The sequence below is a fragment of the Fukomys damarensis genome, unplaced genomic scaffold, assembly GCF_012274545.1.
Source record: "Fukomys damarensis isolate Sample0158 unplaced genomic scaffold, DMR_v1.0_HiC HiC_scaffold_5, whole genome shotgun sequence".
Lineage (NCBI taxonomy): Eukaryota > Metazoa > Chordata > Mammalia > Rodentia > Bathyergidae > Fukomys > Fukomys damarensis.
In genome coordinates, this window is record NW_022900917.1 from 44,559,450 (window position 1) to 44,586,661 (window position 27,212).

At 36.0% G+C, this 27,212-nt stretch overlaps 1 protein-coding gene across 5 annotated transcripts in view; it reads right to left on the minus strand.

Moving 5' to 3' along the window:
* Positions 1–249: 249 nt before the first annotated feature.
* The window catches only part of Dnajc5b (DnaJ heat shock protein family (Hsp40) member C5 beta), an 88,250-nt gene continuing 61,287 nt past the window's right edge, over positions 250–27,212 (minus strand). For 4 of the 5 annotated variants that reach the window (XM_010611442.1, XM_010611440.1, XM_010611441.1 and 1 more), the window contains 3 exons: positions 15,733–15,946; positions 12,680–12,860; positions 250–516 (listed from right to left, as the gene is read on the minus strand). In XM_010611442.1, coding sequence (XP_010609744.1) covers positions 425–516; positions 12,680–12,860; positions 15,733–15,946 — 487 coding nt within the window. In that variant the 3' untranslated portion in view covers positions 250–424. Of the gene's footprint in view, positions 517–10,996; positions 11,110–12,679; positions 12,861–15,732; positions 15,947–27,212 lie in introns of all 5 variants that reach the window. The other variant, XM_010611444.2, reaches the window with a different exon arrangement.

Sequence of the window (27,212 nt, forward strand, 5' to 3'; positions counted from 1 at the left end):
CAAAAATATCTTTCCAAATTCTCTTGTATATTTTTCTGTTATTTGCAGCATAAGCAAATACTGCATTTAGTTAAATGGATGAAAAGTGTTTTTTGTTTGGAAATACTACTTTAGTCTGAGACAAAAGTCTAGCTCACATGAAGGGTAGTTTCATAAAGACTCTCCCATGCCATGGTCTAACCTCACTGAAAGACCATAAAATGAGCCTTTATTCAGCAAAATTGAATGTGTTTCATTAGGAAGTTTTACTCAAAGAATAAGTCTGCATTCTGAGAAAATTACATAACAATAATTTACTCCTAACCTAAAGCAAAACACAAATTTCAAAAAGTTTCCAGCATTTCACGACCTTCTCCTCCTCATGTCCACCTAGAGAAATAACTGAATAGAGAAGAAGTACTGTGGACCCTCAGGAGACTAGGAATCAAGAATCTGTGCAATAACTTCGAGGTCCTTGGATTAGCTGTGTTTTCTCATTTGCATTTGTAGGCTGAAGAACAACTGGAAAGTCCACATCTAAAAATAAACAAAGAGAAACAGTAAACCCTCCTTTTACTAACTTACATTTCCTTTACTGGGGTAAATTTTTGTTGAAATGATAATTAACAAATCAATTCAATTCCTAAGACCTTAAAATACCCACCCTCTAAAGGACTTCAAAAGGGGGAGAGATAGTATATTCTTCATTCAAATTCTGTCTGTTACAGAATTATAAAGCTGAAGCTTTAAACCCTGCTTTCACCAGTGCCAGTGGTGATGATTGTGGTGTCTGAGTCACTTACCTCATAGCTGAGACACAATACCTGATACCTGCAACTAAAAGGAGAGGTTTATTTTGGCTCATGAGTTGGCTGGCTCCAAGGCCGGAAGCATTGGTGGAGGAAAGCTGCTCACATCATAGCAGCCAGAAAGAAAGGGGATGAGAGAGAGAGAGAGAGAGAGAGAGAGAGAGAGAGAGAGATCCTTGCAGTTGATGTACACAGATATCTGCTGCCTCTTCTGACCAGACCCCACCTGCTAACAGTAAGTCAGGTATAACAAATGCTTCTGTAATTCAATCACCTTCCAAAGCCTTGCTTTTGAGTGCATGTGGCTTTGGGGTGGGGGGCATCTACATATAAATCATAACACATAGGGATGAAATAGGGCCACCATATATAGTTATGCAGACTGGACACTGTAGAACTCCAGGAATCACTTTCATTAAGAACACACACACACATACACACACACACACACACACACACACACACACTCACACACATTTGAAAGCTATCTCTTAGAATTTCATAGTGTATAATTACAAACATGGTCCACCTTGGGACAGGAGTCAAGACCCAGGGCTTACTTAGGTGGAGAGTCTCACAGGAAGCTCTTCACATAAAGCTAGTGATCTCAAGCAGTTATGTTCTCTCTAAGCCACTGTACTCTTAAATTTTCAAGGAGATTTGTTAGTCTTGAATTTTGGTGCTGAGTTAAAGGAGCTGTCCTAAAAAAATGTTTAGTGGCAAGTCAATGAGCACACCAATTGGCAAAGTTTTCAATATCCATGTGTTCTAAGAAATCCTAAAACGATAATTTAGCTTAAAGTAATACATGGAAGATGTGCTTCTAGGCACCTAGCAGAAATGAATGACCTCACATGGACCTAGTTCAAAATGAGAGAGATTCACAGAAAAACAGAGATATATGAGAGAGTGATTAAAACATCTGAAATAAAAAACCTTGATGAATGAGTTTAAAAGCTGGAGAGTCAACTAATGAAGTAGAATACATTTCTAAAGAGATTATCCAGAATGTAATAATGCAGAGCCAAAAAAATAACATATGCAGAGGATAAAATAAATGAATAGAGTGATAAGATCTAACCTGTGTCTAATATGACTTTCAGAAAGAAATAAAAAAAGAGAGGCAGTATTTGAGGAACTGATGGCTGAGAATTTTGTAAAACTGAAAAGAAACCAATCTACAGGTCCAAGAATCAACCATGATAAATTAAAGAGAAATCCATATTTGAAACACCTTGATGACAACAAAGACTAATAAAGACAGTGGTTTTGAAATCAGTCTACTCAATAGCAAATATGGAAGTCAAAAGACCATGTAATTTTATTCTAATTTGCTGAAAGGAGATAACTATCCATCTAAATTTGTTTACAAACTCATAGTTCCTTTTTAAAAAGCACATATAAAGATATCTCCAGGAAATAAAAACTGAAAATTTGTCACCAGAATATTTCATTTTAAAAGATGTAACTTGAGCAGCAAAAGAATGATGAACAAAAAAAAACTATAAATATGTGAGTAGAAACTAATTATTGACTATACAAAGCAACAATAGTAATTTGGGAAATTTAAATTGAGGTAAAACTAGAATACAAAATAGTATATATCAGTATTAAATTAATAGAAAAATCTGTTTTAGGAGGAAGGTAAAATAATGAATTTTAAACTTTGATAACTGAAGTATGCTTTTAATTTTCTAAAGTAATCCTAACAGGATAAAACAAAGAATAAAGTTTCTAAACCAGAGAAGGGGAAAAAAATGGAATAAGAAAAATATACTCCATCAAGCTGAAAGAAAGGAGAACCATAGAAAAATGTCAATTTGCAGTGACAATAATAATAAAAAAAATATTAACAAGAAGCATGTGCTCAGCACTGTTAACCATATTTTATGTTCATTAATTCACTGTACTGGTGAGCTTTCCCATTGCCAGGAACAAATACCTATCATTCACAACTTAAAGGAGAGATTTACATTAGCTCATGGTTTCAGAGGGTTTGGTCCATGGTCACCTGGCTCCAAAGCAGAATATCATGGTGGAATGGCTTGGTGGAGCAAAGCTGGTTGCTTTAGGAATCAGAGCCCAGGGAAGGATAGCCAGGACAGATACACCCCCCACCAAAGGCATGACCTTAATGACCCTCCCCCCTCTGGACTCCTAATAGCACAGTCAGCTATGAACATCACTGGATCCTTTCACTGATGAGTATAGCATCCCCATGATCCAGTCACCTCTCCAGGAGTCTTTCAATCCAGTCAATTTGACAGTTAAGCTCCATTGTACTCATGTAATAGTAATAGCACTATGAGGTATGGTGTCTATTATACCCATTTTACAGATGAGGAAACTTGTGAGGAGCACTGACTGTTGTCTCACTAGCCTGAAGTTTCACTGGTAGTAAGTAGTAGAGCTGGTATTCATTATCTGGGCAATATTTCTCAGAGCCTGTTCTTTCGAAGACTAATGCTGTTTCTCACAAAAAGAAAGTTAGAAAAATCAAAATCTGTCATGTGCTGTACTTAATGCTCCATTTAAAATTTTATCAGCTATATTCTATTTACCAAAGACATGTTTAAAAAAAACGTGAAGATACAGATGTAAGTAAAAGGATGGAAACATATTTACCACATACTCACAAAAAGAAAGCTGATATAATCTCATTTTAACAAAACAATATATAAGACCAAAGCATTGCTAGAGCTAGAGAGTGACTGCATAATAATAAATGCTTGATTAACTAAGTAGGTATAAATATTCTCAACATAGATACTCTAATAACATAACCTTGAAATATTTGAGGTGAAAATTGATGGAATTTTAAATGGAAAAATCTATCATCACAGTAGAAAATTTAAATGATTCTTTCAGTAAGTGACTGATGAAGCAAGCAAAAAAATTTTTTTAAGGGTATGAAGAATTTGAAAAGTATATGTTATGGATTGAATTGTGTCTCTAAACTGAATTTATCTGTTCTAACTGCCATTATCTCAGAAAGTGACCATATTTGAATAATAAACAGTCTTTAAAGAGGTAAATTTGTTAAAATGAAGTTTTTAGGGGCAGGCTCTAATTCAACAGGACTGGTATTCCTATAAGCAGAGGATATTTGCATTTAAAATAAAGCACCCTGTTAAGACAGATGAAGGTTACCACAAGAGAAGGAGAGGTCTTGGAAGAAATGAACCCTGTTACTTTCCTTGATCTCTGACCTTCAGCATCCAGAACTGTGAGAGAATAAATTTATGCTGTTTAAACCACTCAATCTCCAGTACTTTGCTGTGGCTGCCCTAGAAAATGACTACATACAATAAATTAGCTTTATTTAATAGGTGTAGTATGTGGAACAATGAACTTAACAAATGCAGAATGTATTGTCTGGAAGCAATATAGAACATTTATACATATTACTAAATTCTAGACTGTAAAGCAAATCTCAACACTTGTTTGTGAAAAATGTTCCACATTTTGAAGTATTCACATGGCATTGTCAACATTCTCTATCACAGTAACATTAATCTAAATAAAAACAAAAAAGAATCTAGAAAACAGCCACAGTCTTTAAAAACAAACACACAGAGGCTTAACCTATAGATTTAAAAAAACACAATGGAAATCAGAGAATATTTAGAATGCAGATGATGGAACAACATAAGAATTCTGTGTGTGTGTGTGTGTGTGTTTCTGTGTGCATGTGAAGCTGCAGTGATTCTTATAAAAATTTATAGCCTTACGTACTTAAGAAAAGAACTTGAAAATTAAGAAGTCTAGGCACATCTCAGTTCAATGATTTTTTTGCATGTATAGTCTCTGCACAACTTCTGCTCCATTCAAATGTTTGGTCAAACTTTTCAGGGACACAGGCTGATATAACTCCACCTACTTTGCTTCACTTGTATCAAGATTCATCCCTCTGAAGATTCTCCATCTGTATAATGCCCTACTTCTTAACACCACATCGTTTAAGTCTCTTAGGCCTTCCCTGGAGAAGTTGTGCTCACCCGCATCCAGGTCAAGCCCCCTAGTGCTCACCTTCACAACACCTGTGGTACTTCGTTTGTAGGTTTATTCTACCTATAAATGAACTGGCTCCTTGAATATTATGAATTTAATAGTTGTCTCCAATTGTACTCTGCTAGATTGCAAGATACCAGGAATCAAGTCATTTCTGTAGCACCTAACATATTGCCAGGCAAAAATTAAGTGCCCAATAAATACTTGCTTTTGAAAGTCTATCTCAATAAACCTCTCTGGTAAAATCACACTTTAACCCTGACAGTCAAAAAATCAAGGAGACTCGAGTGCACTTTAGGTTGCTTTGTTAGGGACCATTCCAAGGTGACTCTCCTGCCCTGGCCCTGGTGCCTTGATACTTGCTTGACTCTTGCATACAAAGAAAACACGTTTCTGAAGTAGTTGCAAGAATTATTTTCCATGTATTATTTTTAATTAATAAATTAGGTACTAGGGTCTGAACTCAGGACCTTGTGTTTGAAAGGGAGGTGTGGCACCACTGAGTTACATCCTGGTGCTATCCATGGAATATTTTTAGAAATTCATTCCTCTTGACTGAGGGGAGAGGGTAGGAAGAAGGTTGAATAGGGGCTGGCAAAAAGAGGAAGGATGAATTTGATTTCTTCCTTGGTGCCCTTTTCCTGGGCAGTCAGATGTGATGAATGCTGAACAGCAAGTAAAATAAATGTCTCAATATCTTGGCCAAGAGCAAGAACCATATGGCTTCTACTGCTTAGTGGTTGTGAATTTATTTGGGTTTTATCCAGGTAAGTGGCAAGAACAGTTAAGGAATCAACAGATTTTTCTGGGCACTGAATCATATAATTTTAAATCCAAGGTCAGTACTATAAAATCTCCTCTCCTTTAGATGCTTTATTCCCCATTGTGAGTCTACAAGATTTTTAGGGTTCAGCTGGGAATTTTGGTTCGATTTTATTACATTGATTTCATCTTAGATGAAAGAAAATGAACTTAGCCCTTACATTTTTTGTTTGCTTTGCCAGAGAAATGAATTTTGATACAAGTGAAGTACTTGGAAGTCTTCTCCTAAATCTTTGTGGATAAGATGGTGAATGGTGCTCTAGATGCCAACCAAAGCAGGTGGAGCCTTAGGCTGTGCTGAATAGTTTTGTCAAAGAATTGAATGAAACAGGATTTGTGCAGTGACTATGTTTGCGAAGAACCCCATCATTTCAGAGATAACTGAAATGGTTCAAATTTAGGCTATTGCTTTTGTACTCTATTACACTGTTATAAATATATACCTATAGAAGTTTCTATCCCATGATGGTCTGTAATGTCATCTAAAGAGTGGAACGCTGATGTCATTGTGATCTTCAGCTGACATCATCTTATAGGGTACAAATGAGCTTATTTTAAATAAACTACTCAAGTCTCAGCTTCTAATTTTAGAACCTGTGAAAGTCAGGGAATTAACCTGGTACATATTTTAAGTTAGTTGTCTGGTACTCTTACACTACCTTTTACTATATTTATCAGATTTAATTTTTCCAAGGGCAAAACAACAACAATGAGAACAAGAGAGAGGAGTGTCATTTCTCTATTCCCAGAAGACACTATCTCCAAGTTGATCTTGATAGATTCATAAGAGTAATAGAATTTTTCTAGAATCTCATTAGAAATATGTTTTTATTTTGAGGAAGAAATGGAAATCCACTAACAAGTTCTGTAGTTGCCACTGAATATTGAAAATACCCATTGTTTGAACTTTTCATACTTTATTTCTTGACAGTAGAAGCTGGTTTACACTCTCCAGCGTAGCTAAAAAAAACAAAATAACCCCAAAAATCTTTTCTCTCTGCTGCCAGTCTCTACCCTACAACACCACTCCTGAACAGAGACTCATTCATGTTACACCATCAAAAAATCTTAGACTTCAGCAAAGGTCAAAAAATAGAGTATAACTGAAATAAGCCCATAATAAATGTATGCAACAAAAGATACTTAGAAGTAAAAATAGGCTTGTTAAATTATCTCAAGGAAAATGCAAAACATTTCTAATTTTTTTATAAGTCAGTGGGTAAAAAAGATTTGATGTTCCAAATTTGGATTTTCATAAATTAAGAACAATAATGCTCTATGTGTCTTAAAAGTGAAATTTGAGGTGGTTAGTCACTAAATTCAAATCAGACGTGTTGTTTTCTATTCAACCCTTGTTCTTTCCTCTTCTTAGTCTTATAAAGTATAAGACAGCAAAGTATTAATCAGGTATTATTTCTATTCAGGAGAGAGGATTACCTCATGTTAGTTTTATTATATCTTATATGTTAGCACTTCTTGATAAAAGACAATAATAGCTGAATAAATGCTATACTTTATTAAAATTGATATTCATTTATGAAAAATGAGCTTCCAGCTATTATCTTCCATATACTGATTAAATCTCTCAGCACAGTATAAGCTGAAGTTCAGCTTTTAGGTGGACAATTAATATAAATCCCTGGTTCTGCTTACTCGTCCATATTCCTCCCAGCCTCATCTTTGTTAGCTTCCCTTTTTCTATTTCTAGAGAAATATTGTTAGTACTGTATAGATAATTTATAAAAACCCAGTGAAAATAAAAATATACTATAATTAATTATAATTAAGAATTTTAAAAGCTGGGCTCAGTGGCACACATGTGTAATTCTAACTACATCGGAGGCAGGGACAGGAATTTGAGAATAAATTGGGGCATCTTAGCAAGACCCTGTCTCAAAATAAAAGGAATTTAACACAGTGACAACAGAACAGAAAACCAAATGCTGGAAGTCTTTGCCAGTGTGTTAAGGCAGGAAAAAGAAATGAAAAGTACTCAATGGACTCATTGGGTCCTTTCCAATTACATAAAACCCTAGGATTTTGTGATTAGATATAACATAAAAATTAAATATGCCCCAAGTGAGAAAATTTTGCTATTTTAAGTTTACTTTTTGTAAAATAAAATTATCAAAGCCACAATATCAATTGCCTTTTAATTTTCCCATTTTTAGTGCCTTTACATTTTCTTTTTGCATCCTCTTGATGTATGATGCTTATTATTATCATAAATAATTTGATATCCAAGTGGCTAACACCCTCTTTTCAAGTGTATTTTCTTAAATAACTTTAAGTGGGTCCCATATGCTCAACAGTCCAGAAAGTATAGTCTTCAGATGAAGTCTGCTTTTCATCCTTATTGGTCTCAATTGAATTAAGTTTACCTGTTAACTACATCAAACCTCTGAATTAGTAGAGCACAAATATGAAGCTAATTAATGCAACTAGCTATAAATGAGGCAAATATTCTAATAATGAAATGGGTTTACTATATAATTGATGAAATTTAAGCTTCAGAGGTCCTCTTTGCACAGACCCTTCCAACTGCCCACTTTCATAGAGTGGGAGAAAAATATATTTTGATCACTCAATCAGGGAAAACATTGTCTCTTTCCACACTGACTTTGTTCTTCACAAATGATGACAGAAGGCTTTGGGGGGATCTAGTTAAGGGAAAATAGAGGTGAGAATAAGTTTTGTTCGAATTTTAGTGTTTTTGTGGTTTATAGCAACTCTGTGTACTGTATACTTAGCCATGTGGATGTAGGAATGACTTCAGAAATACTCCCACACATAAAAAGAAAACCAAAAAAACCATTCCCACAATTCACTATAGCAATTCACTTACTAAAGGAACATGAAGATCCAGGCCAGAGGTTATGTCATGTAATATGCATATATTTAATGGGTCTGACCAAGAGTGTTGGGTATTATAGAGGCAGAAAGGTTTGAAATAGTCAAAGTCAAAAGTAGCCTATGGAAATTCTTTGATAGCTTACTTCTTGTGTATAAAATAAATTAGGTAGTTTTCCAAAATTTCACAACAATCCCCAAAATTTAGACTTTATCAATAATGACTTGAAAGAAACCTTTCTAATTCATCAATAATAGAAAACAAATTTGAATCAAATAATTACAAGAAAGGCAGAATTATTTTTATATTTTCCTATAGAAAATTCTATTTCATTCTTGTCTTATTCCTGATTTTAACATGAAGGTTTTCAGTTTTGGGCCATTTAATATGATGTTGGCTGTTGGTTTTTCATAGATAGCCTTTATTAAGTTGAGACATAGACCTACTCCAATTTTTTGCAGAGTTTTGTTTTGTTTTGTTTTTTTGGTACCAGGGATTGAACTCGGGTCCTTGCGCTTGCAAGGCAGGCCACCGAACCACTGAGCTAAATCCCTGGCCCTTTGCAGAGTTTTTATCATGAATGGGTGTTGAATTTTGTCAACTGCTTTTTCTGCATCTATTAAGAGGATCATGTGGTTCTTGTCCTTGACTTTGTTAATATAGTGTATTATATTTATTGATTTACGTATGTTGAACCATCCTTGCATCCCTGGAATAAATCCAACTTGGTCAGGATGCATGATCTTCTTGATGATCACCTGTATTCTGTTTGCTAGTATCTTATTGAGGATTTTTGCATCTATATTCATTAAGGAGATTGGCCTGTAGTTCTCCTTTTTAGATACATCTTTCCCAGGTTTGGGAATGAAAGTGATATTTGCTTCCAGGAATGAATTTGGAAGTATTGCTTCCCCTTCAATTTAACTGAAAAGTCTGAAGAGTAATGGTAGTAGATCTTCTCTAAATGTCTTGTAAAATTCAGCAGTGAATCCATCAGGACCATTATCTAAAATATATAAAGAACTCAAAACAACCAGCCCCCCCCAAATATAAAGACCCAGTTCTAAAATGGGCATCTGAAATGAACAGACATTTCTCAGACAAAGAAATAAAAGCAGCAAGTAAATACATGAAACAATATTCCACATCACTGGTCATTTGAGAGATGCAGAGGAAAACAACACTGAGATTTCACCTTACCCCACAAATAATGGCTGCTATCAAGAAATCACACAATAACAAATGTTGGTGGGGCTGTGGGGAGAAAGGAACCCTTCTCCATTATTGCTGAGCATGCAGACTGGTGCAACCAGTATAGAAGTCAATATGGAGATACCTCAAAGAACTAGGATTAGAGGTTCCATTTGACTCAGCCATCCCTCTGCTGAGTATCTTTCCAAAATAAATCATACCACTGTGATATATGTGCACCCATGTTTATAGCGGCACAGTTTGTAATAGCTAAAACTTGGAAACAGCCCATTTGCCCATCAGTTGGAAACTAGATAAAGAAGATGTGGTTTTTGTATAAAATGGAATACTACTCAGGTATAAAGAATGAGAAAGTAGATTCATTCATAGGTAAATGGGTACATTTTGAGAATATACTCCTAAGTGAAATACATAAGCCACACATATGCAAATACCAAATAGTTTCTCTGGTGTGAAAAACTAAAATAGTACTCAAGATCCTAATGGGACAATTAGCAATGTGAAATAGGAAGAAAAGGACCAAAGATGTAGGGACAGTGAGAAGGATAGGGAAAGGGGAATAAGGGAAAAGGAAAAAAATATGAGAAAATGTAAAAATGGAATTAAAGTGTTTGAAGGTGGGGAGGGGAGGAGGGGGTGAAGGGAGGTTGGGGACAAGGGGAAAAATGAGAACCAAGACCTGGCATGTAAAGGTACAAGATCCCAGTAATGAATGTAACTGTACTGTCTACCTAGAATGCACCAATAAATTCAATTTAAAATTAGAAAAAAAAGAGAAAATTCTATTTCACAATTATTGTTATGTGAAGAGGTGATCAAAGACTATGCAGCCATAGAGAAAAGTATTTACACAGATATGCTAAGCAGCTAATTATTGCTGTTTTCTAGATTTTGTGACATGTATGGCATTTGTCAGTTTTTAAGCATTGCAATTTGTTGTGGTAATTTTCTCATTTTAAATAAATATTCACTTTTGGATTGTATTTTGTGCTTTTTTTTCTGAAGAAAGGGCTGCTCAAATTGAATTTCAGATCCCACAACATCTGAATCATCCTTGAATAGGAACTTTTAAACATTTAGAAGTAAAATGGAGTTTTTTAAGGAATCTTCAATAACATATTCAGATGGAATTTCAGAATCCCACCTTTGTAGCAAATTGGCAGCTTTGGGTATTAGAATGGAAAACACTTAAAGGGATACAAATCCATCATCAATCACCCAGCAGGCAGGAATCCTAGGAGCATTCTGGCACCTAGACTGGACTTCTGTTCCAGAAAAGAAATCTTCCACAAAGAAGGTCTACCAAAATGACCTGGTGGAGCTTTTATTCCATTTAATGAGGAAGGACTTTGAGGCTTTTCAGAGAAGTCTGATCCACTGGATTTGGGATAACTAAGTTCATGTCACTTAGTTTGGGTTTTTCCACTGCAAGGAAAAAGTTAAGACAAGGTTAACAGTGGATGACAATGAGTGATAATTCTTCTATCTCACTGTCCCTTCTGTCCTCAGTAACTGAGTACTTGGCTGGAGTGATGGAAGTTAGGGGGAGATCTTACGGCCATTGTAGCCAGTGACCCTTGACATGATTTTATAACCATTTGTCCCCTTTACAAGAGGGGTCGATCTACTGGCATGATAATTTGTAAGTTGTGGTCTATTCACCAGCCATTCCCTAAAGAAAAGTTTCAAAGCAAATATTGCTGCTTAATCCACTTATTAGTAATCCCACTTGCTTGATCTTTTGCATTTCTTCATTAAAAGATTAATTTGCCCTTTTATATCCCAAATAAAGCAGAAGAAAATTGTTGTACAAGTTGTATTTTACCATGAGCACAAAATTTGTTTCCAAGAGAAATAATAAAAAAATGGTCAGAACACCTCCTCTGGTTGCCACCCCATAGTGAGAGGTCACAGATTTCAAGAAAACTCCTTTTGTCTTCTCCAAGGTCCCAATTCTGAAGGAGTTTAGGTCTTGGTTACCATTCACCACCTGACTGAATACTCCTTTCTTTGATGTGGAGTGCAGATGGGTAATATTGGGTATTACTGACCATCGTATTTGTTAGGAAATTAAAGCCAATGTAAGCTTTTGAATAGTTTCTGGTACTTGATATCCTGGTTCTTATTTCATTGTGACCAAAGAATCAGCCTATGGTACATTCCAGAGAAGTTCAACAACCTGATTCCAGTAGTTTTGACAGAATTATCAAGAAATTGCTTTTAGTTTGCTGTTTTTTAATTTTAGTGATAAAGTCTGTAATTAAGAACAATGATACATTCCACAGGAAAAAATAACAATAGGATTGTGGCCACAGGACAAAGTAGGACAATGGTAGGTTTGACCTCAAACTGCTTAAACAAAAACATTTCTCAAAGAACATAAACTGTCACCGGTGTTGCGAATTCTCCAAGATCTTATCTTTCTTTCCATTTTTTTCTTTTTCATTTCTGGGTAGTATCATGCATGCACATACACATAAGGAGGTGGCTTAGCAAAGCAAATAGTCCCATTCTTGATGCTGCTTTGAGGTTAGCCTCAAATATATTTAGAAATAAGCTATATTTCAAGGGAAGAAGGATCACTCTATCTCACTCCTGCCCCAAAATCATTATCAAGTAATGCAAAGAAGAAAGTCAAGGGTTGATGGCTTTTTTTGATGATCATTTCCTATTTCAATTGAGATCCTAAAGGGAAAGGCTAAAATGTTTTTCCTGGGAGACATTCTTACCTCACGTCTCCCTCCCTGAACACACCCAAACCTCCATGAAGGCACAGCCCATCTCCTGTAATGAGACTGAATTTTACTTCTTTCACATCAGCATATTATGTGATTTCTTTCTAATAGTGTCAGTGTCAGCTTTCTCTTCCCTTCATCATCTCCAAAACACCTATCAATGCTGATAGTCGGTGAGATTCCCCCATTTGGTGGTTGGATTTCTCTCCACTTTGGCAGAATGTGATCCTCAGTTAAGTCTATGAATGGATACCCATTACCTCTGCTGTCATCTTTTTCCAGGTCAGTATTGATCTGCTCCTCAAGGTCTTCTGGTGATACATAGACATCTTCTGGCATTGATGATTTGGGCTGGCAGTGGCCACAACAACAGTTGCAGCAGCAACATAGGCAGCAACAAAAATAGCAGCCAGTCAAAAGGCCAATGATGATGAATAGAGTCTAGAAGAAACAAGGGCAAAGCAAATGGGGGTGAGGGGTTATGGAGGTTTGGGCAATCCCAGAACCCAAGTGTGTAACCATGCATCCCCAAGTCCTGAAGATATCAGAGTTCTTTACAGATATACATACTGAATATCTACCTTCATTATTACCCCTGTAAGAACTATCCTACAGTTTCTAGAATATCAATTTCTTCATAAAGTTGTTCCCAATAGGAAATATGACTTGTAGCTACATTAATGAAATATATAGTATTTTCTTCTTTATTTTTAAGGTATTGCAATCTTTTTTAAGAGCAGAGAAAAACAAAACAAAAACCAAACCAAGTAATGAGCAAGACTTTCACAAGTCAAATAAGAAGATCACTCTACCTTGGTCACTGAAACTGAATTACTGTCACCAAAGAAAAGCTAAATGGTACCCCTTCTGCCACCCCCACATTCCTGTTAGTCACCCTGTCCTCTAGTCTCTCCTTGAGACTTCTTGTATCCTCCCATAATCTCTATCATGGGGCTTTCTTGTTTCTGCCAATTTAGCCCATTTTTTTGTTTGTTTGTTTCTTTGGTTTTGGTGCTGGGGATTGAACTTGGGTCCTTGCTCTTGCAAGGCAGGCCACCGAACCACTGAGCTAAATCTCCAACCCATGAAGCACATTTTGTGAATTGAATAAAACATACTGAATTATATGACACATATTCAATTGTGAATTATTTAAGACATTACTTAAAATGGAACATGGATTATACATTTTATCTAATTAACGAGCAGGGAGATAAAAGATAAAGATTACCTGTGTGCAACACAAACACATACTTTGTCAGTAATTTAAGCAGAAATCTTTAATGTTTGATGAATTTCACTTGCTTCCTTCTTTCTGACCATTCTGTGAATATTACCTAGTCTTTACCCTCAAGAATTTCTACTCTTCTTTATGCACCTTTGCCTTTTAAATTTTACTATGCAATTCCTATATTCTCTTCTCTGAAAAATCCCAATTTCACTCATGCACTATTGAGTGTGTGGGCGTGAGTGAGAAAGGGAGGGAGAAAAAGACAGAGGAGGTGGGGAGGATGGAGATTGAAACCAGGGCTGTCACACTAATTTGCTTCTCCAGCCCTTAAAAAAATTTTTGTTGTTGTTTTAATTTGAAACAGAGTCTCATTAAGTGACTAAATTGTCCCAGGCTGAGCTCAAATTTGGGATACTCTCAGCCCCCAAAAGGCTGGAATTATAGGCATGTACCACCACACCTGGCTCCACACTGTTTTGTACTTTAATCCTTCCGAATTGCTTGCCTTTTGTGTGAAATGACCTTGCTTCATCCCTTGCAGTGCTTAGCACTCTACAAGATACAAATAGGTATCTGGTACTTTAAAAACTATATATGGGCAGATTATATATATGAGTATCTGATGGATGAATGTTAGGCCATTCTGATGGGCTCCATATATTGTGCTTTGGCACAAGTAAAGAGGGAAAGTATATATTTTTTAGTTTTATTTTCAAAGAATCACATCAGGAACAGTTTGTATATCTCTTCACTACTGGGTAGATGCTTCTTGTGTATCGGATTGTAGATCAATCTCATCAACTTCCTGGGCAAAGAAGTCTATTTTTATTATCATGTAGACAGATCATAATGTTCATGCATATGTGCGTGCATAATTAATTATCTAGAACTGTAGATGTTCCTTCCCATGAAAAAATGTCATGCCTGCAGATTACGTTCCCACAAAAGCCCCAAAGTCCATACATATTGTTATATGAATGCTAATCATCATACACGATGCTGTCAGTGTGTATACTTTCATCCCAAGTTTCAGATCCACTTAGCAATATTTGACTTCTTAAATGTTCCACAAAGCAAGATTTCTGTGGGATTCTCAGATATATTCCTAAAGAATTCTGAGATAGAGTTTGCAGGAGCCAAATGAGACTTTAATTTGCCATTTTTGTTTCATGGTTATGTACCACAACGTAGTCTCTCTCTTTCTTCATATACAAAACTCTTTGACTTAGCAAGATTTAATGAAAGTAAACAGTAGTTAGAAACGAGCACAAAACCTTCCATTTTGGAGATTTGTTTTTTTTAAATTATTGCATCTCACCACTCATGTGAATGTTAACAGTCTGCAAAATATGCTAATCAACAATATGCCTTTAAGTAAAGACTTTCATCATAACATTAATTTCATAAACAAATATGACTAAACGTACATAATATTAGGTATCCCTGGCAAACTAAACAAAATTGACTGTATAAAAGTGAATTCTGATAACCTTAAGTCCTTACAAATTTTGCCTTTTTCTTGCGCAGAGATCCATTTTCTCTTCCTCCCGTTGTCTTCCCAGCTCCATCTTCCACTACTTTTGTCTCACCTTTCCCTTCACATTTCCTTCTCCACTACCTCACAGCAGGTTCCACATGAGCCATAACATAATCACCCCCAAGATCTGTGTTTGCTGATGTCGTCTATGCTATAGATAGTAAAGTACATGGCTAATTTTGTTCTATAATGATGTATTAAACATTTGTCACACTAATTAATTATTTTTGGTTTTCAGCAATGAGTCAGCTCTTAATTAGTCACAACAGAGGAAGGGAGGCCAGTCAGAATTAACCTGAAGCTCCAAATTCAAATATAATTAATGTCTAGGAGGATCTTAAGTCAAGCTGGATTTTATAATTAATTGATGAGCTAAAGCAAAAATGATCCCCAAATAACAAATCTCAATGGAACTAATGTCTCTTTTTATTTAAAAGAGATTAAAGGTACTAAGATTAGTATGTCTTTGAAATAGGAGCTTAAAAAGTGAATAACACCATGATGTTCTAGGAGACTGGTTTTGAAGAAAAAACAGTGTGATTCACCTTTGCCCACCAGCTTGACAGCATGAAGTAGGTATTGACATTTTCCTCTCCAAATTGCTCGGCCACGTAGAGTCCCAGTGATCCGTACTTATCGTATATGTTTCTCTTTGATGTGTCAGTCAGTATGCTATGGGCATTGTTGATATCTTTAAACTTTTCTGCAGCAGCTGGATCACCTGGATTCTTGTCTGGATGGTGTTTCAGGGCCAGTTTTCTTTTAAAATAGAAAAGGGTGAGGAAAAGGGTTATCTGACAAAGATTACAATGAGATCTTAGAAAAGCAGAGTTCATTCTTTGTACAAACACCATGAAATGATGTTTCAACTGAGTGGTTATTTAACTAAGAAGAGTAAGTGTTCATTAAATGGTGTCCCTTGTTTCTAATGTACAGGAGAAACTGTGTTATTTCTCCCCTCATGTTTTCAGAGGAATTCTCACAGTATAATTGTCGAGACTGAAACATTTTTGTTTGACAAATATGTGAAGTTTATCTTTACCTGGAAGCTGGTCAGTAGCCCATCCAACATGCGGAGAACTTTAAGAGCTCTAGCAACAGGTTTACTTTGCATTCAAATTCCATGTAGAACTGGAAGACTTTTCCAGAATTGTATAACTTTATGTCACATTTTAAAAGTTAATTCAAGTATAAAATAAAAACATCGAATTTTTATTTCCTTTTATCACGACCCTTTCACAAATCTCCTACAAATCCTAACTCTCCTTTGTGCATCTGAACAAATACTGTGACTACTCTTGTTTTCAAATATGAGTATTTGTAAATGGGGAAGGGAGGAGGGGGTGAAGGGAGGGCAGGGACAAGGGGAAAAAATGAGAACCAAGACCTGTCATGTAAAGGTACAAGATCCCAATGATGAATGTAACTGTACTGTATACCTAAAATGTACCAATAAACTCAATGAGAGAAAAAAGCAAATATAAGGACTATGATAAAAATACAGTGAATGATTAAAGTTCATTACAATAAAAGATAAATTATAATTAATTTCCCTCATAAAACTCTCCCTTCCTTTGAACATACTTATCCCATTATTTTTGCCACTTTCTGAAGGAGTTCTGAAAACACTCTTACAGGTCTTTAGTTGCACCGTCTTAGCTTGATGTCTTGAATTGATTCAAAATGTTTACATTTTGTGGTCAACGGTTTTTGTAAGTGTGCATTTCCACTGGATGGCACTCAGAAGGAGCATTAAACCATATTTTCTGATCACATCTTACAAAGATACTCATGAAAGAGGACTTCCAGAATTGCTTCAGAAAGTGGCAATAGAAACAGCATGCTTCAGAAATAGCATGTTCAAAGTGAGGGGAAGTATTTTGAAGGGGATTATTGACAGTTTATCTTTTACTGTAAAACATTAAAAATTTAAAAAATATTTACCAAATATTTTGATCACATTGTGTATGTTTGACCTTTTTGCAAATAGTAGGTCTTTTCACTTCAAATAATCTGCATACATTTACTTATCATTCAGTTTCTTCTCTATCAACCAAAAATAGATCCTGAGGGTATGGTACATGCTCTGCATTTGGAGGAAGGGAAAATTAAGTATGTCCTTTGCTCTTCAAGCATACTCAGGCGTAAAAGGAACCTATAAAATTGATGTAAGAAGTCAGATGGACTCCTGGATGGTGGCCATTTTTCTTGCTTTCCCATAAAGACAATTTAAATAATGTTTAATGCCATGTTCAAAATTGAAGCTTGCTATTTTTTCCACTAAAAAGTCTATTTTATTACTCCCAACTGGAAATCTCACATGGCTACTTACTCCCCTGTGCCCATCCTGGCAATATGAAGGTGTCATAACCTTCTGTTTGTTGTTTTATTCTAGACAGAATATTTTAATTATCAGAGTTATGAAATTCCAGACATAGAGCACTAAAGTATAGTATATCTTAAAAACTAATCTATATGGTAAACTGAGCAAATTACATGTATTTGGAGTTGGAGTATTGCTAGTTAATAATCAAGTGAGCAAATAGCTCAGTGTCTGCATGCTTTAAAAGTACCAAAATATTTAAAGGTATAAATCACAGTATATAAAGCATTCTAGCTCTGAACTCAGAATAAATAAAAAGCATAAAACAATAATAGGGGAATGAGTATGATCAAAATATGTTATATCCATGTGTGAAAATATCACATTGAAATTTAATATTTTATAAAGTTAATATGCACTAATAAAATACATTTAAAAAGAGCCATATTTGGTTAGCTTCAGAACTCTTTGGAGGAAAAAAAATGATGGTGCATTTAAATTTGTTTAACTGAAATATTTTTCATCTTTTGCTTTAAGAGGTGTTTTGAATCTCTCTGAATTTTTATGGATGAAGCCACTGGCATCATGATTTTATACACAAAACTTATGACGAAATCTTTTACTAACAGAAAGAAATGCCTATTTTGTCATTTTTAAATGTTTACAATGTTCACTAAATGCTGTCACTAATAAGTATGTTGCAAAATGAATTCATTAATTCTCATAACAACCACATAGGTATTATACTCATTCCATTTTACAGATGAGGATATTTAGGCACCAAGAGATTGTCTTGCCCAATGTCATGTAGCTAATAATTAAATTAAATTAGAGCCACACCTTAGACACAGGCAGGCTGACTGACCACATGCTCTTAACCATTGCTATGCTGCCTCTTATATTTATATTTTTAAATTTAAAAAGTAGGACATACAGAATGTTTAGTGGGCCATTTAAAGGACTTTGGCATGAGAGGTGATGTGAGAGGAAATTGGGGTATTTTGAGAAGTGCAATTTATCTGATTTTAGTCTTAGAATGATCTTGAAAGGGTGAGAAACTAAGCAACTATCTCACTAAACAGTTGTGTGATTTGGGGAGAAGACAAAAGCAAAAGTGAGAGAATTTTTTTTTTTTCTTCTACCAGGGATTGAACTCAGGACCTTGTGTTCGCAAGGCAGGTGTGGTGCCACTGAGCCAAATTCCCCAGCCAAAATTGAGGGAATTTCTTAGGAGAGTCTTCTGATCAGGGAAAAAGTGATTTGGACCAGTGTGGTAGTAGAGGACATAGTGAGAAATGGTTGGATCATATATATTTTTTGAGTTATAGCTAGTGGTTTGGATGTGGGATGGGAAAGAAAAAAAATGAGAATGGCGGTAAAGTTTTGGCCTGAGCAATTGGAAGTTGAAAATTACTATTTAACAAGATAGCAAGAAGGTTTTTTTCATAGTAAGAACTGTTTTGCTAGGATGCAAGAGTTCTGTCTGGAGGTGCCTACTAAACTTCCAAGTTGGAGACAGAGGTGGAGTGATATGAGTCTGAAGTTTGGGCAAGAGTCGTTGCAGATACTGCAGAATCACTGTACTGGAGTTATACTTGTTTATTATGAAAACTATACATATTACTCCTATTGTTTTCCCTAAGAATTTTAAGTTTCAATGACATATTATGCTCTCTTTAGATAGCTGAAAGTTCAGAGCTTGTTCCATTAAATGAAATGCAGAGGTTGTTCCCTTAAATGACTCATTATCAACATGGCAGGGAGCGGGGTTAACTGAAAGGAAGGCCCTCAAACTATAACAGCAAAATGAAAAAGCTCAAGTTGATTTTTAAAGCATATTTTAATAGAATAATATTCTTGGAATTCTTGTTCTGTTTCCTGGAATACTAACTGCAGCATTTCTCCCAAGAGTTTTCAAAGATGACATGGCTAAGCCAATCAAATGAAAGGGCTGTTACTTCTACCTTTAAGGGAAGAAATCCGTGGAAAATGCCTCTCTGCACACATCTCCTTGTTTTCAAGGCTCAGTTGTACGCTCATACACACTACCCAAGACTTAGCCAAAGAAGCGTGGCTTCTTGTCATTTTTAAAAGCTGTTTGGATCTTCTTCAGCTCACAAGGGCAGACGTACTTAATCCATTTATCACACGCCTCTAACAATGGAGTTGGCAGATTTTGAGGGCTGGAACACCTCCATCTGTAACAAATCCAATTCCTGGTTGTCATCAGCATTTTGATTACTCTTGGCAGATACTCTTGGTTCCAAGGAATCCTTGGGAAAGATGACAAGCAGAGGCAGCTGCCAAAATTATTCAACTGCTCAAGGAGGGAGTTGCTTAGTGTGCCACACTCGTGGTATTGTCTATGGAAAACCTCTCGGGAACTTAGGGTTTAAGAAAATGCTTAGAATACATTTTAAAGTATTTCTTGTCATGTCTAATTTTGTACTTAAAAATGGCATGATATTCAGCCAGAATGTGAGTTTTTAATTCTAAATCTCTATTATTTCAGTCATCTGTTAATCTAACATGGCTGTAACTAGTAGTATTGAAAAAACTGTACTACCCCATACCCTTCATTTCCACTTCAAAAGCCAGTGAATTAAAATGCATAGTGAATTCAACAAATGACAGAAAAGACAGATCACCATGAAGTTTATAATTGTAATTATGTAAAGTGCCAAGATCTAACTATTTTGAGGTAGTGAAATACTTTTAAGAATTACAATGCTTTGCCCTGTTCTCTTCCTTGCCCTGTCTAAATGCTTTCAGATGAGATCTATCTTCTACTTTTACCAGTTTCGCAGTCACCTTAGGCCAGATTGCAACCATGTTGACCTAGGTCTTGGACAAATGTAGTGCCATGAGGTTGGAACATAAGAGAACTTCTTTGGGAATATTAGCCTCTGAGCCTCAGGGAAACAAGTTCCCCTGTGGCACAGTAGTGTCATAGCTGCATTCTCCTACTCAGCATGTTTTTACTTGGTTTCTCTACTTACTTTCTGCTGCTATTTCAAAGATTTTTTTTCCTCACTGTTCTCTGACTTTTTGCTGAACTTTCTCAGCCATATGCTTTATTACCTCTCCAATTTCTTAGGAGGAAAAAGTAAAAGAGGAAGGAGGTACTGATTTCTTCCTATATCTAAAAGCCTTTAAAACTACCATTTTGGCAGAACCATTGTCTATTATAAAGAATATAGGCCCAGGGTGTGATTCATATCAAATATAGACAATTCTTTCTGGAGAAAACTGGCTGTGATGGGCAGAAATGTGGTAGAAAAATGAGCTGCTATAAGCCAGAGTTTGCAGGTGAAAACAAAGCATAAATCAGTAACTCCTTGATGTATGGTAAGTGCTGTGAATATGGACCCAGAACATCTGATGGTATGTTATGGTAGTGGAGGTTCAGGGAATTCATGTGCCTTCTTGGAATCAACAATAGCTGTGTTTAAGAAACCAACATATGAGCTTTCTGTGCATACTGCCATGGCTGTTGGTATGAGAGACATTAAAATGCCATCAATCTGGTGATATATATATGTATATATATAAATTTATATATATGGGATATATATATGTATATATAAGGGATATATATATATATATATATATGGGATTGATACAGATGTCACTTAAATATCCTCTATTTAAATGCATTTTTGTCTACACATTTTTAGTTTGTTTTAAAAATTAATTTGTGAGATTTTTAAAAATACATATTGTGAGCCAGGTGCAGTATCACAACCTTTAATCCCAGTACTCAGGAAGCTGAAGCAGGAGGATTTCATGTTCAAAGCTATCAAAAGATACATATTCTATATATATGCTGTGTATAAAGTCTTTGTCAGCTATGCATTGCTGATATCTTCTCCCATTCTGGACCTTTGTTGGCATTGTTATTTTCTTAATGGCATCTGTTGATAAACAGCAGTTCTTAAATTTAGTTGATCTTTGATTTGATCTTTTAGTTGATCTTTGATTTATTTGTTGGCATTGTTATTTTCTTAATGGCATCTGTTGATAAACAGCAGTTCTTAAATTTAGTTGAATTCGTCAATCTTTCCATGAATTCAGGAAGATATTGTTCTATAAATTCTTCATAACTCTAAAATCTTTATACTTTTGCCTTTCATATGGAAGTCTATGGCCCAACACTTATGGAAATATCCAATTGTCTTTACACCATTTATTTAAAAACAAAAACAGAATGCTTTCCCTGGATTGCTGAGATTTCTATTCTGTTCCATTGTTGCTGGTGATTTATGGGCCAGTAACAGTCTTGAATACAGTAGTTTGCAATACATCTTAGTACTCTAAAGAGCAAGTTCTTCTACATTGCTCTTCAAAAGTTCTGTCTATCCTGGGTCCTCCTCATTTCCATCTAAGTTTTAGTATTAGCCCATCAGTTCATACACACACATTCACACAGATTCATGTGGAGATTTTTATTGCAATTGCATTGACTCTACAATTTGGACATTGAAATTTGTATATGTTCACATATTTAGATCTTTTCAATGACTCTCAAAATTTCATAATTTTTATCATTTAGATCCTACATATGTTTCATTGAATTTTTTCATAAGTGCTTATGATTTTGTGATGTCAAAGTTTAAATTTTAAAAAATTATTCATTGCTATTATAAAGAATTTTTATAGATTGATATTTTATTTGACAAACTTCTCAAGATCATTTCTTAATTTTATAATTTTGTTTGGGTTTTCTGCATTTACAATTACAAAATCTTCAAATAATTATTGTATTTTTCCTAATTCTTATATCATTTACATTTTCCCTTATCTAACTTCCCTGTTTAAGACTTCCAGCACAATATCAAGTGAGAATAGCTTTAGCTTCTCTCTTCTTTTACTAATTCACTGAGTAATGGATGTTAAGTCATATCAAATGCTTTGCTGCATCTATTAAGAAGATTTATATTTTTCTCTTTTACCTGTTAATGTGATTGACTGAGTGTTTAATGCTAAATGAAGCTTGTGCTTCTGGGATAAACTCAAGCTGGTTATTATGCATTTTTAAAATTTATTGCTGGACCCAGGTTTCTAGTATGTGCATTTAACTCTGTAAGTCCTCCTATAACTGTGTTTCACATCTTAATAGGGAGTTCTAAATATTTTCTAATTTTAATTGTGATGTTATTTTATCCATGAATTATTTTTAATTATATCTTCTAATCTTTATACATATTAATGGAATTTTCTAATTATTTTTAAACTTTTGCTCTCTAATATAATTTCATTGCCATTAGACACAATAGTTTTTAAGACTTAAACTCTTTAAACTATGAGAAAGCTTTGTCTGGCTTGATCTGGTCATGAAATGGTTAATGAATACTCTGTTTAATTCCAAGCTACAGCAAACCACAGCCCTCAGCAGAACACAGCAGATGCAGGTGGTGCTATCTTCTCCTGGCACAGGCCATGCTGTTGTCAAGCAGATAAAACACAGGATGGGATGATGCAAGGAAGAGATAAGACCATAAAGTATAGCAGAAATTACAGCACAAAGTACAGCACATCGTCCCTGCGTGGACTGCTGCATGGACCCCAACCACACATTTACACCTGACCCTACACATGACAGAAATGCCAGGCCCCTCTCCGAATCCCCTATAAAAACCTGTGCCTTTTGTCTGTTCCGCACTGATGGGCCTCTGGCACTCAGTCAGCCTGCTCCCAGGTCAATAAAGTCTGTGCCTCCTTGCTTTCCACTATCCAGCTGGAGTGGTCTCATTCTTCTGCTGTGTGTCACAGCACACTGGTAAACTGGCACTACCTGTGACTAGGAGCTCAGCTGCGGCTGTTGGCTGGAGGACTTTGTTCCTCTTTGTGTGACTTTCTCCATGTGGCTAGATGAGGATTCTCACAAATTGGCTTCAGGACAATAAGATTTCTTAAGTGGTTGCTAATTAAAGGCAGATTTCAAGAGTTGAAGCTGGTAGACCTTTTTGAAAGTTATACATAGCATCATTATTTTTAGTACACATTTGTAGTTATAGTAAATAATTTTTACATTCTGTGTAACATGATACATGTACCTACATCTGAATTACTTTTTCTTTCATTCCTTTTCTCTTCCCTTCTCTCTCACCATTCCCTCCATTCCTTGATACTCTTCATTTTTTTCCTACACATGTTTTCAATAATGCTTATATTCCTTGTGTGGAACTGGCACATGTATATAACACATCTTAATTGCTTTTTCATCTCTTCCTCCTCCTTCCTCCACCTCTTGATCCCCTTCCCCTTTGAGAAAGATCGCTCTACTTCCTATTATCTATTTTTTATTTTGCCCTTCATTTATACTTTGGCTTTCTCATATAACAAAAACTCTGCATATTTAATTCTGTGTGTCTGATTTATTTCCCTTAACATATGGTCTTCAGATACATCCGTTTTCCTAAAAAGATGACTTAAGTTTATTTTTCTTTATGGCAGCATACTACTCCATTGTGTGCAAATACCACATTTTCTTCATCTACTCATTTGCTGACATCTCTTCTGACAAAGTAAAGCAGGTCAGAAAGCCAATTTCAATTCAAGAGAGCATATGAATAGCAGGTTTATTGAGGACCCATTATCAACCACAGGTTGGTTCGCTTCCATTTTACCCTTTTGTCCTGAGTTACAGTACTTGGAGTCTTAGTAAAATTGCAGGAACCCTATCCTTGTTGGGTCACTGTCCAAGTTTTCCTCCTTTTCTTTTTCTTATATTTTTGATACATTTTAGATATACAGTACAGTTACATTCACCATTGTGATCTTGTACCTTTACATGATGAATCTTGGCTCTTATTTTCTTTCTTTTTTGGGTGGGGGGTACTGGGGATCAAACTTGTGGTTGCAAGGCAGGCGCCAGAACTGCTGAGCTAAATCCCCAGCCCTTGGTTCTTATTTTTCTCCATTCCCCTGGCCTCCCTTCACCCCTCCACCCTTCCCTATTTACAAGGACTTTGTTTCCATTTTTTTCCTTTTCTCTTATTTTTCTTTTCCCTTCTTGAAGTCCTGCTCAGCCTCTCAGCTTCTCTTCTCTCAGATCATGGCATGTTAGCAATAATTCTTTAACACATACACTCTTAAGATGTATATTTTCTTAAAGTTTTTCTAGTTGTTTTCACTAAGAAGGAGAAATGGTAAAATAACCTGGACAGTGATGATCAGGGAACTACTGATTCAGAAACTCTGATTATCATTTATGTCCATGTTATCTTTGTCCCTCTCAAGCCTTCTCCCGCTGTTATATAAATGAGACAAAGATGGGCTCTATGTATCAGCCCTAGGTTATTTCTCCACTGCAGCTGAGACCCATTAGCTCAAAAGCCTGCCAAAGCCTAAGTCAAATTTTTGACATATCCAATTATTTTAAAAATAGCCCAAACAGATTTGTAGCCATTTAATGCTTTCCTGTTTCATACACTTTGCAAGATCTCATGTTACATCTGCTGGCCATTGATAAGATAGACTCTTGTGGTTTCGAGGCCACAAACCGCCAGAGCCATTCGGAGCTGTCTGGCCCAAAGACTTGTGCTAAGTCGTATCACCTGGATACATAGCCTCTTTCTGATCTCTTTCTCCTTTGAATAATTTTGTCCTCCTTGCCTTCTGGATGGTAAGCCCCTAGTTGTGAGCCTCTGGATGACCTTATGCAGAGAGGACTTCTTCTTTCATGAAACCATGTCAGAGCACCACCTAGTAAATCTTGTGTGTTACTGCCTCTCAGGCTCATATTTTTTCTTTATCAGTTCCTGAATCCATCCAGTCCTCCAAATCACTTCCTACGTCTGTATCCAGGATGGTGTCCTCCCCTAAGAAGCTTTAATAGGATGCACAGAAAGCTGGAAGAGGAATGTCCGGTGTATTTTCAAGCAAGTGGAAAGCCATTGGGCCAGATTAGTGTAGAGTCCATCACAAGAACACAACAGAAAGGTCAGGGTGCCATTTGGCTTCAAAATTCAAATAGAGATGCCAAAGCCACCCCTTCTATGTAACCACTTCTGAAACACATGCTACCATAATGTATGATGCAAGAGCTTTGACCAGCAAGACCCCATGAGGGCATGCTGAAAGCCATATTACACATTTCTATGATTCCTCACATTTGCAGATGGAATATCAGAGTAGCTCATCCCACCATTGTTAGTATTACTAGTTTTCTGGGATCTACAGTCACTTTTGTGATTCAAGCCAGATGGCAGGAGATAACAACAGGAACCATAAATAATGATCTGTTTAAAAGAATTAGTCCTTCCCCTCCTACTGAATAGCATTAAGAGATAGTGCTGACCTCTAGTGGCGATTGAGATGGTGATACCATTACATTGATTCTTTGATAAATACCCTGCCCAATTTTTACTATCTTTGCATGGCGTTGACTTTATGAGGCACTGTACTTGAGTTTTTTTAAATATAAGAGTTAGAATACAACAATACTTGAACTTTCAAGAAGTTAAAGTACTAAATGGTGAAGTTTTGTTTTAGTTTTTGGATCACTACAATTCTTTTTTATGGTTCATTAAGAGCCAGATCTTTATTCTCCTTAACAACATGGATTACATTGGGACATTTGCGCAAATACAGTAGATAAAATATGTTCCTGATGTTTTAAGTAGTTTTCTATGCCAGTTATAAAAGTACTACTTAAGAAATGAGGGCTTGAAGTTCTTACCCCAGTGGTCACTGACATATTCAGCCACCCATTAAAATCTCTGTGTAGCATATTATGATCCTTCGCACCTTGGCCACAGCTTGCCCAGAATCTGAAGTCTGCATCCTTATATCTGGCTCAAGTTCCCAATAAAAGTTTGTGGGACTCTAATTTTGCTGTTTCCTGGGATTAGGGCTGCAATCTTGTTTTTTTTAAACCCTACCCAACTCTAATGAACTCTGAATATCAAGGGACAATAATACCGGAATGTAGGAGAAATAGTCATACAAACCTCCTGAGCTTGACACCTTGTCTCCTACTTCCAGCAGCATCTCCTACCGCTGGTTCTAGTTGAAGCTCTCAGCAAGCCCTAGTTGTTTCCTGCTGGCTGCTGGTTTAAACTTCAATGATAGTGAATTTCAGAAAAGCTGCAGCCATTTCTGGTAATAATCCAGCAGCAGTCCCCACTGGCAGCTCTTATAGGGGTTTTCAGGATCTCTGGTACTCTAAGCTTCTGAGCACCAAAACACAGTATTACCCTCTGACACATATTTGGGTCAAATTCTCACTTAAACTTGTGCCTCCTCAAAACTCTTCAATTTTCATAAGAATCCATTCTTCTAGACAGGCGCTCTTACCGCCTTGATTCGCTTAACTTTACAATCTGAACCTCATCATCTTGTGCTTGAGCGCAACTCAAACGATCTTATTCAATTCCTTAAACACCTAGATTTTCTGTTACATTTCCAAGGAGATAACTCTAACACCCACTGATTCCACGCCTGTTCCTGGGCTGACTAGCCCTGCTAGACAAGAACACACAGTCATGTGATGGGAGCCAATAGATGCAAAAACATCCCACCTCAGTTGATCTTTCAAGTGGATAGTGTGTCTTTTTGCTTAACCTCAGTAAATATTCATGCTTCCTAAGACAGGTGTCCATAACCTGCACCACTTCTTCTTCCTCACTCCCCCTCTCTCACAACATGTAACATATCTTCCTATTTCCAAAGGATAAAAAGGTTGTCAGAAAGAAACCG